Raw genomic sequence first — 18,448 nt, 5'->3', positions numbered from 1 at the left:
AGATTCTCTCATCAGCTCCACAGCAGGAACAGACCCATGAAACACACTTTTAGTTACAAAAATACCACTCAACATTTCTCAGTCCCTGGGAGTTCATACCAACCTACACGAAGACTTAAATGAAGGGGAAAAAAAGAAAAAAAAAACAGCCACAAGACAAAGAGAAAAAAAATCAAGTTCAGATCAAAATGGACAGCACTCATAAAAGGGTAACCAAGAGAAAGAGGAAGATTTTCTCATTACAATAGAAGAAAGTGTTTCAAAAGGTTGACTGCAGTGGTTCAAAAGGTTGACTACAGGGGAAAGGGAGGGAAAGAGAGGGAGCAGGGAAGCCATGAGAAGCTGAAATCCTGAAGGACAAGTTTAAAATGGAGTCAGAGATAAAAAAGAAAGCCAGAAGAGGAAGGAAAAACAAACTGCAGACTAAAACAAAGGATGGGGCCATATTTACTCATCCAAGCTTTTGGGGTTTTTCTCATATTTTAATTGCAATTTTCCAAAAGAATGGAAAATTAATTTAGTGTACAATTGCTCAAAATAACTTGGCATACCAACTTTGCCAAGAAAAACAAATCAATACAAAACCCAGCAACAACCAACCACCCGCAAACCAAAATATTGTCCAAAACTTCAACAACCAGACAACTTCAAAAGCCTGCTGCAAAGAGTATGGCAGTCCTCCTTCAAGACTAGTCAAGAATATAGAATGAGAATAAGCTTGGGCAGAAGTTGCAAAAGCTATTTCTCTAGACAAAAAAAAATTTAACTGTACTCTGAATATCTTCTTTTCTACCTCCAAAAATTATAGGAACAGATATTACTAATGATGTAAAGCCATACATCTGGAATTGTTACCAGTGTTGGTTTTTTCCATGCAGCAGGTGTTGGATACTTGAGTAAACAAGAGATCAATGGTCAGCTCTTGAACAACAAACATAGGATAGCTGCATTAAGAGCCTTCACAAGCATCTGATTAAGAATGCAGAATTCTTGCAGTAAAATTCGATGAGTTACTTATCAGCAGTGCTATGAAGCCCTGGAATAACTTATAAAATAGCTTTGTATCCCTGAGATACTATGAAGCATTTTCCAGAATCTGACAGGTTTTGTGCATAAGCCCACGCAAACTTCTTGGTTGAGTTGATCTCAGTAATTTAAGTCCCTTCTGACTTCAAGATCCTAGAACAATCTGAACCATTTTTCAGAAGCTGGTATAAATGGCAAGAATTTCTTACTCATTTCTCCCAGTTCACTAAACTCTGCATAGTTCAGTCAGCTTTATAAAATCCCCTCCTGTTGGCCCAGCTGCATGAGAAACCAAACAAGCAAAAGGAATCAAACTGTTTTCAAACTTTAAAATAGAAAAGGCTAAAATGTCCTATTTATTTTCATATATACAACTTATTTTAAAACCATCACTTTCTCATCCTGGATGATGGGTTTGATTAACTGCGTACTTCTTACCAGCCCTTCACTTGGCTTGATGTTTGTAAGCTGGATCACCTCGAGATGGGCAGACTGGGAAACCAGTGGATCAGAAGAGAGTGAGATAATGTGATCACAGACGCCAGAGAGAGTTTTACACTAGGAAAGAAAAAAGAAAAGAAAAAAGTCACAATAAGCACATGACTTGTAACTATTTGAATGTCAATATACAGTTGAAATCACCATGTTTATCAAGTGCATACAAGGCAGAGGGGGAAAGGCCTCAGGCAGCAATACAATATGAAATACATAATCTGTGATGATCCTGAACTAACAGCACCAGACCAGGGAAGAACAGGAGGCCAATGCTTTTGTATCTGAGCAGAGACAAAGAGGGGCTCCCACACACTCTCAGGGATAGAAGCCCTGCTCAGGCACACAGGGAATGTGTGGTGAGCCCCAGCCTCCATGCTACCCACATCTTTTGCAAAGACAGTAAGTGTCTCAAAGCCCACTGATTTCCACTGAATGTGCAGCTGTTCAGCACAGATGAAAATCAGGCTCTTGATGATGACAGGTAACTCCCATTAACTCTGAAGTTCTATACTAATAAAACATGCTAATTGTCTTTGGACTGTGTTTCCCATGTTCTACAGCTGCCAAATATGATTTACTGTTGCAGACATGAAGATTACAATAAAACACCACTTCACAATGGGATAACTCTTAAACCAGTTATTGTTGGCAGCCTCTGCAGAAAGACAGAAAAAATTTTAAAAAGGCTGAAACTGTGAAATTGGTACTGTTTTATCTCCTGATCTCTCACTCCCTGAACAACATCTTCTAAGAAGCAGGAAAGCTGTGAGGCTTTCCTATCATTCTCTGTAAAAAAGTGATTTTTGAGAGTTTCAATGTTTTCCAGGAAGTTCCCTTTCAGCAACTTCAAAGGATTTCTCTATTCAGATTTCCAATCCATCTTTTGTCAGCAAATTCAGGGATGAGGAGATTCTTCTGGTCCCAAAAGTGTGGGCATCTCCAAAAGCAATTAAGAACCAGCTTATCTCCTCTGAAATTCCAAAGATGAAAGCTAACCAGTCTTCTCAAATGACTGAAACACAACTGCACACAACAGTTGCTCCAATCAATCTTCCAAGATCCCAAAGTACAGTTCTTACAGTAAAAACATCTGAAACGATGCTACGGAAACGTGATGTAAAACTGGATATAACCTCCTGCCAAATCACCATTATAATTTCAAATTGTAAACTACAAATACCTTATTTTTAAAAAAGGAAAATTTTTAAAAAGTGATTAAAAACAAACAAACAAACCCATCAAGAAAAAAAACAACCCCAAAAAACCAAGCAAACAAAAGGAAAAAAAAACCAAACCAAACCCCCCCCAAAAAAATCAAACAAAGAATACTCAAAAAACCCCAACCAATGATAGCGACATCTTAATCCTCTTATAGACCAGTACACTCATCTCCTCTTTAAAGTATTTAAAAACTTGAAAGTTGAAAGTTTAGGTTTATGTTAAAATTGCTTATTTTATTGAGCAATAATGTTTCAGGGTGAATAAGCAATTCAGAATCAAATGGAAAATATAACAACATTTATAATACCAACATGACCTTCTTCCAGAAAAAATACTACCTTCAGCCACAGTCACATACACCATCCTTCTACTTTTTCATGATGGAGAATCATTACTGAACAGAAGACATTAAGAAATATATAAAATGAGGTTAAGAATGGTTTGTGCTTCACCTGAACTAAAAAAAAAGTGAAAAAGAGAACTTTACCGAAATTTGGGCTTCTTTAATGGCTTTTGGCCACATGAAAATTGCTTTGAGCAGACATTTTTAAAAGGTAAAATTATATTAAATCACATAATCAAGATGAAAGCTTAGATTTCTGTTAATTTGTGTTTTAAAATATAGTGTTGGCATGTTATTTCTACTTCCATCTTGGAACTGCACTGACAATTATTGAGAAATTGCTTAAAAAATTACAGAGCACTCAGTTATTTCTGCAAAGTGAAGAGACTCACATTATAAATTATTCTCCACAGATGAAAATGGAGTTTTTCATATCTGTTTAGACTTGTATTCACCCAGCTATTTTTCCTAATAATCTCCTCTAAACCCATTAAATGTATGGAGTTCTTAGCAATTTCAGAGAAACTTCTATTTATAGTGAAATAATTTTTTCTCCAATTTTCAACTGCTGCACGGCAGAGAGATGCCAAAATAGACAGAAAAGGAGTGCTCCTACCACCTAAGACAAGGTATGGCATTTCACAGATGTGGCTCCTCATTAAAAAACACCTTCCCAGCTGCCTTGACAGATGATGGAGAAAGGAGAGGAGTTGGGCAAGTCCAGGATGTGGCATGGAGCAGAAGCCTAAGCTGAGATGCATTAAATAGCCCCTTGGAGCAGCTGCACCTCTGCCCCCCATGAGGGGGGTTCAGACAGTCTATACAGCAATGCCTATGGGGATCAGCATTCCAGTACAGTTAATTGGTTGCAATAATAAAAAAAGATGGTGTGAATATTCCTCAAGAGGAGCTCTGGGAATATTAGGTGCCAAAATCATCAAGCTGTTAGGATAAAAAAATCTGCTATATGCTTCAATGCATTTCTAAAAGACTATTGTCTTTTGGGTCTCACAGCTTCCTCATATATTCCCACTGCAGTCCAACATTAATTAATTATGGGGATAATGCAGCACATTATCCCTATAAACTATTATACATTTAAATATTTTCATTACATATTCCTTGGTTAAAGAGCTGAACTATTAGTAGGATCAGGTATCTATTTGGTGTATGTTTCAGTCTCAAGCTGCTCCAAGGGAAATACAGGTTGGATATTAGGAAAAAGTTTTTTACGGCAAAATGATAAAGTACTGGAATGGTCTGCCTGGGGCAGTGGTGGAGCCATCATCCCTGGATGTGTTTAAAAAAAGAAAGACTGGATATGGCACTTGGTGCCATGGTTTGGTTGAGGTGTTAGGGCACAGGTTGGACTTGGTAGTCTTTAAGGTCTCTTCCAACCTAGTCGAAGACAAATTTTCATTAACTCTGAACTTGTCCAGAGAGAGCCAGGACAGCAAGGAGTACACACTTGCACTGCAGATATTCTCCGTCCACTGCAAAGGCAGGGTATGTAGGCCCTCACTGGAAACATGTCCAAAGGCTGACAGGCAAAATTATGCATTTTTTCCTTGCCTTTACTCTCAGGAATCTCTCATTCACAATTTGTGTTGATAACATGCTAATCGGCATAAATCAGCACACAAACAAAACAGTCTGTCCACCAGGAAGGTGCTTCCTCCCCATTAGGTATCCATATGGAAAAAGACCTTGGACCCATTCAGTGGACCAGGTCCTTCCAAGGCAAAGATGTTGCCACATGGCAAAGCACTCAAACATTGCACTTCTTCCACTCATTTTGTTCCTAACGATTTCTGAGCACATTATTTCTCAGCAGAATTATTCAGGACAATCTGTATCATAGACATGTATTTTAGTTCCAAACCCGATGGTAGTCACCTTTTCTCTCAAATTGTCATCCCTTTGGAGGCTTTGTAAAACTACACCTCTGATTATGAAAACGTTGTTAACGAGATCAGGATCCTTTATCCTTTCTAAGTGTTGATTGCCTGCTGCAATGCAGTATTAGTTACAGTAAGACACACAGGAAGCTGAGGATCCAATTGCTCCCACAAAAATCAGCAGGCATTAAAAATCCCCAACCTTTTTCAAGCTGCACTCAGCTCCCAGTGTGCAAGGTATCTGCACATAGTGAAAGGATTTGTCCAGGCCAAAAAATAAAAGCAAGTTACAAAAGACTAACTGAGAGAAACCAACAGATAATTACATTTTCTCCTTTTGTCACACGGTCCCTGTTCTCACTATGAGCCTTAAAGCAATGATTTCAGTTCTCTTTTGCAGTAACTCATCGCTGCACTTCAGTAATAAATTCTCCTCTCTATTCAAGTGACACACCTATAATTGCAGATTGAAGCTACACCACAGTCTTTATGTGCAAAGCTAAATGACTCAAAGGAGAACAAAAAATATCACCACACAGCACCTCGTTGTTTAGTAGAAATTCAAAGGGAAACATTATTTTTCCCTCAGTAGGCAACTTCTTTATGCCTCAGAGCATGAAGAATGACAGATAATACTTAGTTTCTACCTGTATTTTTGGACTGTAAGGTACCAATTTCTAATAGCTTTTCCACAATTGCTCCTTCTTTCAGCCAGGGGGATGGGGAGCTGAAGGTGACTGAATTAGATTTGCATCTGCTTTGACTCTCTGTGGCTACTTCAGTTTGTGCTGGGAAAATGTCTGTGTTCTGCATCAGATGAAGAACCTATGGACACAGCCTCAGTGGCCTTTCCTCAACCCGTCCATCCATTGTTTGCTCAGCTCAGGCAGCTCTAGGGTCACCAAGCATTTCTGGTCAAGCAAACAGACTTAGGTTTGTCCCTGTCCTTCCTTTTACCCAGGCTAGTGGCCAAGTTTAAAATCTATCTTGCCAAGTATTTGCAATACTGAAACATCCTGGCTTAAACATGCTCCCAGGACTGAGGACAAGAACAGCACCAGCCTCCCTCATCAGCACCCCCACCTACAGCATTAGAGTGAGGAACAGGATACCAGGAAAACGTATGGACTTTCAAGACTAACAGTAAGAAAAAAAATGTCTGGGTAATGTTAAGCTTAGTCTGTTAGTTTAGTTAGTAACAGGTGTCCAAGATGAATGAGGTCTAATTAATTAAGCCAAACCAAATAATTATTAACCAATTAATTTTAGTCCAAAACAATTGTTATATTGTACAGAACACATCAGTAACTCCAGCAGTCTTAAAACCAAGTGGGCCTGAACACGCACTACATGAAGTTTAAATAGTAAACCACATCGGCTTTTGGCTGCAAAAAAAGAAGCTTCTATTAAACAAAGACTCTTGAAAGGCAGAAAGTGGTTACATTTTCTTTTTTTTTAAGACTATAAAATGATACCTTTGACAATGTATTTTTAGTCCATTATACTCCTATAACAAATATTCAAATATAGTGGGCAGGAGCAAATTATCATCACTGTGGTTTCAATACAGCTCTTAGAAAAAGAGAACATTCTGATCCATTGCTTGTTTTCTCTTTTTTAACTCTTTTTAAATTTGCATAGTTCATTTGCTTTTGAAAAAAACTTCTGAGTATTAGCTTCCCTCTGCAGATCGCTTTCCACAGTTTTTCAACTCAAAAAAATTGCATTTCCTGTTTGCAGGAAATGCAGCCTAATTTTTAAAAAGCGAAACTCCTTAAGAAAAGTGTCTTTTTTTCTTATGGAATTAAACTGACAAAGTTAAAAGAAAAATTATTAAAATTTTTCAGTTAAAACTTATTGTTAATCGGACTGAAGCCTGGCTTCTATTTTCTATAATTAGTTCTTCTAGCTTTGCTCTTCTTTTAATACTCTACTGCTTCACGTGGATTAATCTGAACTGGGTCTTTCCATCAAATACAGCCTTGAACAGCTGGATAGAATCAATGAATTATTTTTCAAGTATTTTAAAACTCCAGTCAGAATTTTGCAAGGATTAACATATAATTCCCCAAATAAGCAGATATAAACTGATAGTCATTTAAGATGAGCAATTTTCTAAATACTTTATCATCTCAAGTTAAATCAATATAAAGATTCTAAATATGAACTAGCAAGAGCATAGTAATTTTCAATTTTGAAGCCAGCACCACACCTATGGCTTATCCTTCCCTATTCAGGCCCTATGTATTACTAAACCTGTTCTTCTTTAAGATACTAAAAAAAATTTAATATTTTTACTGCCATCTACTTCTCTTAGTATAATTTTCTATTATTTTCTAGTGCTATTTCATTTCTGTTTATATCAAGAAATTATGATTAGTATTATTTCATTATTTATTACATTGCTTACTTAGTAAAAGCTACCCTGGAAAAAACATACTGAGAAACAAGGTGGCAGAAATCCAAAGCATTTCTCCTTATTCATGAACATTTCAAAAATTTTATGAGCAGAACCCAACATATTATTCCTGTGTGGTTTTATGCTTCTTATTCCACAGAAACCAAGTGTTTCTGAGAATGAAGTCACAGAAAAAAACCCAAAACTTTAGGAAATGTAGGTCTCTTTAATAATTTTTAAACACTCCTACAATTCTAAGACAAAAAATTATAGAAAAGACATTTTTTCCCCAGACACACTTTGAAACACCATTTAGAAGAAATAAACAAGTTCAAGTAGGTAATTTCATCTTAAAACTTCATAATTATTCAATCAGATCTTTTTTGTTTAGATACATTTTATGTTTACTTGAATAACATAGATCACTTTCCTGTCTAACCTAATAGCGTAAGTGACAATCAAAATGCTTTTTTAATGCATTTGAAACTTATATTGCTTGAAGCAAACAAAAATATTTCTTCCTTGATATATATAAGCTGAAGCTATTGAGTTCTGTGTCCCCAAAATACCATTCTTAAAAAGCAAATCCTGAAAAGCTCACATGGGAATACTTTAAGTGACACTGAAATGTGCTGTCTGTGGACAAGGTGATTCAGCCATCTCCACACGTCACACACTGTCACCTCTGAAGGAAAGAGAGCATTCATTTGCTTTTCAAAAAAAATAGTGCTGTTAGAATACAAGCACATGAACTGTTTTTTGGCCTACCTAATTAAAGCAAACCAATCAGTCATTTATTTGAGGATCTTGCCTACTACACCATGCTGTAGAGGAAGCTGTTGTCATCTTATTACAGGGGTTCCATACTGTTGTCTCCTTATCGCAAAACTTCCACACCCTCTCGGTGTTTCTCGTGGGCAGTTCCTCAGAGCACTGACTCTTTCTTCTTCACAAAGCAGCCAACTGACTCCAGTTCCCTCCTCAACCAGCCAACCCACTCTTTTATAGCACTCTTCTTCTCATTGCTTACAGCTATGGTCTGTTAAAGTCAGGCCTAATCTTTGCTAATTGGCCCAGCTGCAACTCCTTAGGGGTAAGATTACTTTCTACATTATCTTTATTTTCTTATTTCTATCCCCCTAGAGGAAGCCATGAAGACTCAGTGATGGGTAAACTTTGGAGGTTTCATTGTGTGTAATTCAATAGCCAAGGATGGTCTCACATCCCTGTTGTGCCCACACATTCTCTTGCTCCCCAGTTTGGCACAGGTTCACTCCAGGGGAAACAGGGCAGCATCCCCACAGCAGATCTGTGCTTACAGAGCTCCAACCCTTGATCCACAGCATGAGTGAAAAAAAAACCAAAACAACCTCTTTTTCATTCCATGGACAATGCAGATGTTCAACCCAGAACACAAAAATCTACTACCCTGATCCAACAGTCTGCTCCTAAGGTGGTGAATCTTGGTGTCCTGACAAGTAGAAGTACACAACTGTCCTTTAAGTTATTTTTTTCATTTCTTTAGCTCTAGTTCTATTTTACTTATGTAAAAAGGCTTTCTTAAAATTTGACTTCAGTCTTAAGTAAGAACAATACCTTGCAATAAGGATTTCCTTATGCTAATTGCATGAAATGCTAATTGATTGTTAGTAAATTCCTTTCACTTTTTTGAGAAACTTGTTGCCTTGGGTCATGAAGAGAAAGTGGTACATGAATTACATGGGACGAGCCCACAGGTTTGAATTCAACTTCTTGTCTAAGTCAGCTCAGCAAACACAGCTCTATGTTTGTATCTGATCATTCAAAGGCAGCTGGATAGGATGCTGGTCAAATGTCACTTCAGATGGGAAATGGACTCTGAAAATTGACTTGGAATGGTGTGATCTTGGAATTTAAAAGGAGAGAATTTACTTTCTCTCCTACAATATCTGTGCTCAATCTTTTCTATTTCTCCCAGTATTTCTAACTCAAGGTTCCTTCTATGCCTTTCCCACAACTTACTGCTGTTCTTTTTGTATCAGAGAAACCCATTTTCACTGTTGGATTGCTCCGTTCAGATTGTCTAACGGGCTAAACCCATGACACCTTTTTCTATCTTCTAAGGAAAAGGGTTAGAGGGAATTGTGACTGCTTTCAATTCAAATTCTTTCATCAACCTTTTCACCTGCACATGTAAAAAACTATCTTTCAAACTGAAAATATGATTAAGATCTTCTATGTGCCTACTATGATCTCAAATGCCATAATTTAATTATTTAGTTACAGATTTACCTTTTACCAATTGCTTTTGGTCCGCCTTTCCCCATCAAATCCCACCTATCAGCTGATATGTACCATGGTGAGAAATACTCCAAGTTACATGAAATCCATATAGTTGTGTTTAATCCTTACGGGGTCATTTTTAACCCACGGCTTCACTAAGACATTCAAGGCTCTGTTTGTGCTCATGTTTCCTTTCAAGCTCGAACAGTGATCACAGAAGGTACATTTATACCTGTGTCCACCTGTGACCACAGTGAAGTTAGGCAGACTAAAGAAATAAACCTACAAGAGTCTGAATGATGTAAAATAACTTTTGAAACCTGTCTCAATTTTGTGTACTCATATATCCTGAATTAACCCCTCTCAGTTTCTTCAAAATTGTCTGTTAATGACTGTATAAAGTGATGTTTCCTCAGTCCTAAATTCTGGCAGCTTCCTTTACAATCCTTTCTGCCAACTTGTATAAGGTATATAGTGTATATAGAAGATTTCAGAATTCTCAGCTCTTACAGCAAGCATGCTTTGAAAACCAGGCTACATATATAAATTACAAACTCATAGCACTTCAACTTCTGCCAAGATTATGTAATGAAAGATTTTATTACTTAAATACTTGCAGAGGTTGACCTAGTGTAGATGACGATGTCAGCCTCACTAAATTTGCTAATTCTTTATGTCTCACACCTGAAAAAATGTCAGTGAAACTTAAAAATACAAGGAGACTTTTTATTCCCCATCACTGTGAAACCAAAGCATCAAAAGCTTAGAGGATTCAGTCTGCCAAGCATTTCATACAGGTACATTATGAATAAAATTAATAATAGAAAAATAAGTATTTCAACATTTACTGGGAAGATCACTTAAAGAAATGCAGTATTTTCTGGTTTAAGCTCTGGTAATAGTAACAGTAAGATATCAAAACCTACCTGAATGTGAAATAAATTAAACTAATTCATTACTCACCCTTAAAGAGATTATCTTCACTTTTAACTTTTAGAAACAAGCTATGGGTTAACGTAATACTCACTAAAGCTCAGTCACAACTTGAATCACAATTTAATACCCAAAATTTGGGTGCAGCTCTGAGACAAGGTTTACTCAAGCTTTTGACACTCTATACACCAGCCTTTTAAACTCATAATGTTTTCTGATACCCTGATAACTTTTATCTGCTTTATTTACCATAAATAGCATTAAAGATTCTCAGAAGAGACTACTGTATTTATGCTGAGAATTCAAAAGGAAACATTGCATTTATTTTCCTATAATTAGGCTATCTCCTGGCTCCTATGAGGAATAAAGCTGTATAAATTAAGGTATATCACTAACACAAACATAAATTATTTCATAGAAGCCTAGCAACCATCTCTCTCTCAAAAAACTGCCTTTTTAAAACATCACTCTTCTAATCATGGTTTACAAATAACAGATGGGCCTGAGCCAGACAAACACAAACCCTTTCAAAGGCCCTGAACTGCTCACAGGTAGTTCCATAAATTCACTCAGTCATACCCAGTCTAGTTAGTTATCAAACTGCCACTGCATACAAAAAGCACAAAACACACAGCTCTAAAATTCTATGTGGTCTATACAAACTTGGTTATGAGAAATCCAAATGGTACTCACCACATGGAGAATTTTGTTCTCTGTTTCATATACTGTGCAATCCTGAAAGAGTAAAGCAGAAAAAGCAGGTTAAATTGGTCCAATCATACTCCCTTCTTTGACTTACCATAAAAAGAATTGAACCAAACTGAAAAGTCTTTAGGAAGAAACAAAATATTTCAAAGACTTAGACAGAATTGAAAGAAAGTGTAAAGCTAGCACTTAAAGGAAAGGAGATACTGGCAAATGTTTATATCTATTCACCAGCTCTAGTTGTTTCCTTCCTTGAGACAGAACACACTCTCCCCACTTAACATGCTTTTGGCATGTACCAATTAGTCACATGTCTACCACCCAAATGCCTTCCACCAGCCATCCCTGAGCATGGACAAAAATGACCTATTTCTAATGGTCCCACTGGAAAACAGAGATACCAGCAATGGTCCTAAGTGACTGAGATGAACAATTCTGGCTGAGCTGATCTGACATTTTTGCACACTGCTGAAGAAGGGAGGGAGAACCTTGGTGGAGAGGGAAGAGGAGTTGATTGTTTACAACACACCCTGACAAGAGGGAGGAGAAACACCTCACACAAAGCTCACACATTAAACCTGAGGCACACCCAGCCTGCCAGGACCATGGGTACATTCTCAGTTCCTCATGCAGCATGTGAGGTAAAAGCTTCCATAAGCAACATCAACAGATGGGGGGCTGGGACTGCAAAGGTTTTTCTGACAGGCCAGAACCTCAGTGGATATAAGGAAATAGAATTCCCAAGACAGAGAGCACACAGAATACAATCAATATTGGTGAAAGAACCACTCTTGAGTTCATTCAGGTGCTGTAACTTTGTGGTAATTAGTGCAAGCTCTGTTTAAAATAGATGCTTTATATCCCATCTAACAAACCACATGAAAGATGTGACTAAGTTTTCATGTTTAAAGTCTCATTTTAAAATCAATTTATCCTGCTAGAAAACCAACTTTTTTATATGCAAATGTTTCAAAAACAAAAAAAAAGAACTTTTAATCCATTAAACACTGCCAGTGTTACTCAGGCAAGAAAAGCCAACCTATCCTTAAGCTTCTTAAGCTTTATATAAAGCCATGTATGCAGAAGTAGCAGGTTGATTGGGAAGCATTTTCCCAATAACAGCTGTTGGCATTCAGGAAACATTTGCCAGTAAGTTTAGCCGGAAAGAAAATCTAACACATTTAATTACATGCAGACATCAATGAAGTATTTGCAATCTTAGTAGCAAAACACACATTTCATTGTTATATGTGGGAGGGCATGTAACATTTTCAATCTCGATATATCTATTTTCTGCATGGTTACTTATGAATCATTTTGCAAAAATAGCAGGAAGAGATTGCAACATTTATATTAAAGAAAAAAGTGCTTTTAAGCAGACATAATTTCATTGGTAATAGGAAGAGTTTACTATAAGTTTAAACACAGTTTACAGAGGATACTGTTTGAGAAGTCTCACTACTAAGGGAAGAAAGACTTAATTTCAAATGCTGTAAGGGTTTATTACAAACAAGAAAGCAGTGAATAAAGACAAATGCTGCTAAATCTTTGAATTGAAAACTCCCCCACAATCATGAAAGAAGCTACAGAAATATGCTTTCTTCAGGCAAACCAAGATTATATATAAAAAATTAAAATAATTCTGAATCCACAAAAGACAGTAAAACAAGTTGAAAACTTCTCAGGCATCCAGTCTATGAATAGATTCACCCTGAATTTCCCTCCTCAACACACCATTCCCTACAAATCCACGGTCTGAGTACAAGAACTGCTAAATAAGTTCATCACATAGCAACAGCAGATTGTTGATACATCTTCACATGCAGGCAAGAGAAAAGTTCAGTAAACCATAAAAGACAGAAAGACTGGAGGACAGCATATGCTTAGGTAAAAAAAAAAAACAATTCCAAAATATACTTTTTCTCTACATGAATGACACCCAACTAAACATAATTCAGGCATGAACTCTGGGAAATGTGCAGGAATGGCAGGAACCATGATGGCAGCCCAGAGCAGCCCTGAAGTCTAGGATTCAAAGAAACTTAGGAAAAGGTCACCAAGCTGATCCCTGCAGCTTGTTTCCACTTCCTGCAGCCATCCCTAGAGATGAGGGCTGAGACTGCTTCTGAACGACCCCAGCAGCAAAAGCCACATGCCACTTTCTGTCACAGAGAACAGTTTCTTTCCCCTTTGCTGCCTTGCGCTTTGTCTTTAAGCAAGGGCTGAATAGAACTGTGCCCACCCTCCACAAACACCCCTTGGTTATTACTGGGGGCTTTTACCATTTACAGTTATTGCTTTTTTATACCCATTTCATCTCACCTAAAAGAGCTTAAAGCACTTGAGAACTATAAAAAGTCTCTAACTATGCAATTAGAAATAAATTTTTATTCTTAGCAGCAATACCACCCACACCTGGAGAACATCTTTTTCTTCCATACAAGCCCATATCTTACTCCTTAAAGGTTTTCTTTAATGTCTGTTTAACTAGAGTACCAAAATATTGCAATTAAGGTAAGAAACAGATCATATGCAAGTTTAACATCAACTTTTTTTCTACTTTAGAAAAGCAAGAACACACACAAAAATCTGCAACCCAGCTTTACTCCTACACAAGCTAAAAATTTGCTGTTCACTTAGTTAAACCAATATTGTGATTATCCCTGAACTGAAAGGCACAGTTACAGCAAGGAGATGTATTACTTCTACCTGTTTATTCTCTGAACTTTGCATATATATTCACTGCCTTACTGTAAGTATAGCCAGGCTATGTGATCTTCTTATCAACCAAACGAAACTTCAGCTGAAACACTGTAAGGTTATCTTCTAATTGTGGATTATTTTCTAAAACATTAATGACATACAATGTTAATAAAGCAAACAAAAAAAAAAGAGAAGTGTTAATTTACATTTCCTGAAGATTTAGTCAAACACTGGGCATTAGTAGTTCAAGGAAGAAAAACGGCAGAGTGTCATCCACAAGAAAAAGGAGAGATTTAAAAGGGAAATACAATGGAACAACTTCATGACTAATATCAGATCTTCATGGTTACTCTTTCCAGCTCTGCCTCATGCATAAAAATGGCCAAGGGACCTTTGTCATACAGTTGGAACTATCCTAAAAACAGAAAAACAAGAGCTCCAATATGGAAGGGGAAAAAAAAAAGCAATAAGGGAGGAAGATAAGAGCAGCAAGAACAAATCACACAAATCAAGGAGCAGGTTCTTCTCCATCTTCAATCCCAGTACAATTTCAAAACCTAATTTTAAGACTAGCAAGACCTATACCACACTGTAACTGAGAGGCATTGCTTTTTTCTTCCAGAAGTTCTGACCTCCATAACCTTCATATGGTCTGTACAAAAAAAAAAAAATTAAATTATATCTGCACAGATCTTACCATAATGTCATAAGGAGTAATTGCTGAGGATGTTTATATTAAACCCACTGAATGAGACAGCACTGACTGGTGACAACACAGCAAAATGTACACATTTTACCCATCCCACCCCAGACATTGCTAGAACAAATCAGATGTGAGACAACATATATAAAATACAAATATCTGTGGACTTTTTTTTTCAAAAGCGGTGTTTATGATGCTTTATTTTTTCCTTTGTTTTTCTTCTATCCTCAGTATTACCACCATCTTTTTAAACATTTGTCTTAGTATCTCACTGAAGTGGGGAATGAGATCAGCTAATTACACTACTACTTTTCTTATTCTTTGCACCCACATTGATTAAGTCTCAACTCAACTCAAAATGCGAAGAACTGAGATACAGACAACCTGCCAACTTACCCTACTGCTCCCATGTCCCACAGATAAAAAATGTTCATGCAGTTCTCCAGTACTGTAACTATGGGATAAATATTCTGCAGAAAACATTTCTATTTTTGCATCTATATGATTTGGTTTACAAGTCCAAGTTGGCAACCTGTCAAATTACCTATTGCAATTACCTGTCAAACACTTCTCTCAGTATACTTGCAGGCTATAATCTTAAAACTTTCCATCATTATTACCACTACTACAACTATTATTATTATTCATGGTTTTGCCATGTATTCCAGGCAGCTGATGCACCGCACTCTTCTTGGCAGCCTTAAGTTCCTGTCAACTCCATAACTTTACTTAAGGATAAAATTATGCTAGTTCAGAAAAAGAAATATATACACAGAAATAGTTAATGGATTTTTAAAAAGGGAGAAATGCAGAAATATATGCATTAAATATTTCACCAACATTTCAGCATTTCTAGCAATCCTTACATCAAAGTACCCAGAGATGGAGTGGAGTCCTTTCATTATATTTGCTTGTTCAGCAGAATGCCTTAGTTGCTCATGTATATGTAGTCATCCTAATTTATTTTTTCCTATAAGGCAAGGCAAATTCCTAGGCAGAACTGATATAGAAGCAGACTACATGATTTTCAGGAACAAAATTTTCAGGTAACATATTAATCCAAAAATGTCCTTTGTATATTCATATGATATAGCACTGCCTAAAAAGGCAGGTTGTGTGACCCATTCAACTGGAGCAACTTGTGAAGAGCAAGAGCTTGCCATAAAATCATGAATTCTCTGGGTAGCTTTTATGATGCTTGTGGTGGAGCTTCTTCACTTATTTCTTCATTTCTTTTTCTCTGCAGTCCAACTGAATTTACAGGAAGCTAATTATGATTAACAAAGTGATTAAGCTTTTTAATATATGTTTATGTATGTGACTATTGCACTGTTTTTTCCAGTAAGTGGCAGATGAAAATGTAGGTAATTGTGTTAGGAACCCCATTTAAAAGTAGTAGCAAAATTACGTGGAAAATGCACAAGAAATCCCACTCATCTTCCATGTCTAGTTTCAAGAGGGCTGGATTCTACATACTGCTCAGAAACATGTCAGATAGAATTGTTGTCACCATTGTTTTTCAAGTCATGCAAAATATTCTAAGCTATGCAGCTCCAGTTTTCTATTTGTAACAAAAATAATGAATTACATGATTGCTTAAAAGGGGGTTCAGACTCTCATAAATCGCCAAACCTTTGGCATAAAACCCTCTTGAGCAATGTAGCCATTGGCTGGAATTAAACCAAAAAATCCTTTATATCCCTTTGCTTCTCAAATTGATTAGAACTGTAACTGAATACTTTAATAGCAGTGTAAGTCAAATGGATGATCTGTTGGTGTTGCTACTTAGCAACAATAAAAAATAATTAACTTGAGAATGCCCAGATCATAACTTCCAGCCCCTTCAGTCTCAGTAGTGCAAAATAAGTTGTTCTGGCTCCTAGGTGCCTGTTTGAGTGTCACTGGGTCTAGGGAATTTATGCCATTGGCTCTAGAAGGGCTCATTTGGTTTGAATTCTGCCCAATTCAGCTAAAGCAAGAGAGCCACAAGACTGAGTTTTGCTGAAGTCATCACTGAAAGTCTTCACAAAAGTTCTCAACAATAATGATGTGAAAGTCTAAAGCTTGGCCAACACATGAAGGTGGCAGAAGTTTTATAATCTTTAGTGTACTTTCATTCATTATTGTCTTTTATCACTTTTCTCAGACAAAGACACTGGTATATAGTTTCCAAACAGGTAAAAGGGTAAGACAGGTTGAGTTCATTTAGCCTTTCACTAATTAGAAAATACACTGAAAATATATCTAATTCAGCTGATGGCAGGAATAAACAATGACAGCTTTGAAACAGTAGACTTGAATGATATCCTACAATGGTTTGGGCTACAGGGACCTTAAAGATCATCTAGTTCCTATAACACTGCCATGAGCAGGGATGCCACCCTCTAGAGCAGGTTGCCCAGGGCCCCATTCAGCCTGGCCTTGAACACTGCCAGGGATGGAGCATCACAACTCCTCTGGACAACCTGTTCCAGTGCCTCGCCACCCTCACACAGAAAAATTTCTACCCAATATCTAATCTAAAACTGCCCTCTTTTAGTTTAAAGTCATTGCCCCTTGTCTTGTCACTACATGCCCCTGTGAAAAGTCCCTCTCCAGCTCTTTTGTAGCCCCCTTTAGGCACTGGAAGGCTGCTGATAAGATCTCCCTGGAGCATCCTCTTCTCCAGGCTGTACAACTCACTTGGCCTGTCTTCATAGCAGAGGCACTCCAGCCCTCTGATCATCTTTGTGATGTCCTCTGGAGTCATTCCAACAGATCCACATCCTTATTACATGGGGGCCCCAGAGCTGGATGCAGCACTGCAGGTGAGGTCTCAAGGAATGGAATAGAGTGAGGGAATCACCTCCCTCAATCTGCTTTTGAAGCAGCCCGTGCTATGGCTGCCTATGACAAAATGCTGTGTTCTGTAGAATATGATGATTAGAAAACTGATGGGTATTATGGAATCCTGCTTAGACTGTGATTTACAGGCATGTCTAGGTAATTACTGGAATAACAGAATACAAACTGGCAGATATACAGCTCTGTTTAATCCTCTCCTCCAAGCCCCCTTTAAAAGTACAAGGAACAAAAAACCTTGAATGCCCCAAAAGCTACAGAAGCTGGTAAGTAGGTAACATTCTCCTCTGGCAACATGCTAAGAAGTAAGAGCATGACACAGTCAGCCATTTCCTGATGTGCTTTCCACATCTTATATTTTAAGAGGTCTGGCATGTTGTTAAATACAGACGGTATGGGCCTTGGACACTGAAAATTACAAATGTTCGGAACAGAGAGAGGGGGAAAGGAAATACCTTTCTTCTGTATAATACCTGTCTCTTCCCTAACTAAAATGCAATAGCAAGCTCCTCCAAGCTATACAACACTCAATGCTTGCACAGGTAACCCTTGGCTGCTGCCACACAAAATTAATTTTTAAAATTACACAGACACTGTTAGAATCTACACTGTATTTCTAAGTAACCATCCCAAAATATGCTATTTCCAGGACTTTCTTTCCACTGGGCTGCTCAAAAAGTCTCCCATTATGGCTGTTTCAACTGCGACCGTCCCAAGGAGCTCTATCCTCAACTCTCCCCTTTTCTGCAACATCTTCCCTATTGCTCAGCAGCCTCCTAAAATCATGCTGCTTTAATTATCATCTCTGTGTGGATGAGTCACAGATCTCTCAACCCTTCTGTTCACATTCACAGTTCAGAATCTCCTTCTGGATATTTGCCACCAGCCCTAACACAGGATGCTGAAGAGCTGCAATCACG

General features: G+C 37.5%; 1 protein-coding gene across 1 annotated transcript in view; it reads right to left on the bottom strand.

Annotated features, from left to right (window-relative positions):
* Positions 1 to 18,448, bottom strand: part of CNKSR2 (connector enhancer of kinase suppressor of Ras 2) — a 172,762-nt gene that overhangs the window by 122,202 nt on the left and 32,112 nt on the right. The window contains 2 exon segments of the mRNA XM_031060212.1: positions 1,465 to 1,584; positions 11,270 to 11,311. Of these exon segments, the coding sequence (XP_030916072.1) occupies positions 1,465 to 1,584; positions 11,270 to 11,311 (162 nt within the window).

The sequence above is a fragment of the Geospiza fortis genome, unplaced genomic scaffold (genome assembly GCF_000277835.1).
Source record: "Geospiza fortis unplaced genomic scaffold, GeoFor_1.0 scaffold161, whole genome shotgun sequence".
Lineage (NCBI taxonomy): Eukaryota > Metazoa > Chordata > Aves > Passeriformes > Thraupidae > Geospiza > Geospiza fortis.
Note: the sequence above shows the minus strand (reverse complement) of the source record. Positions and strands in the feature narration are given on the sequence as shown.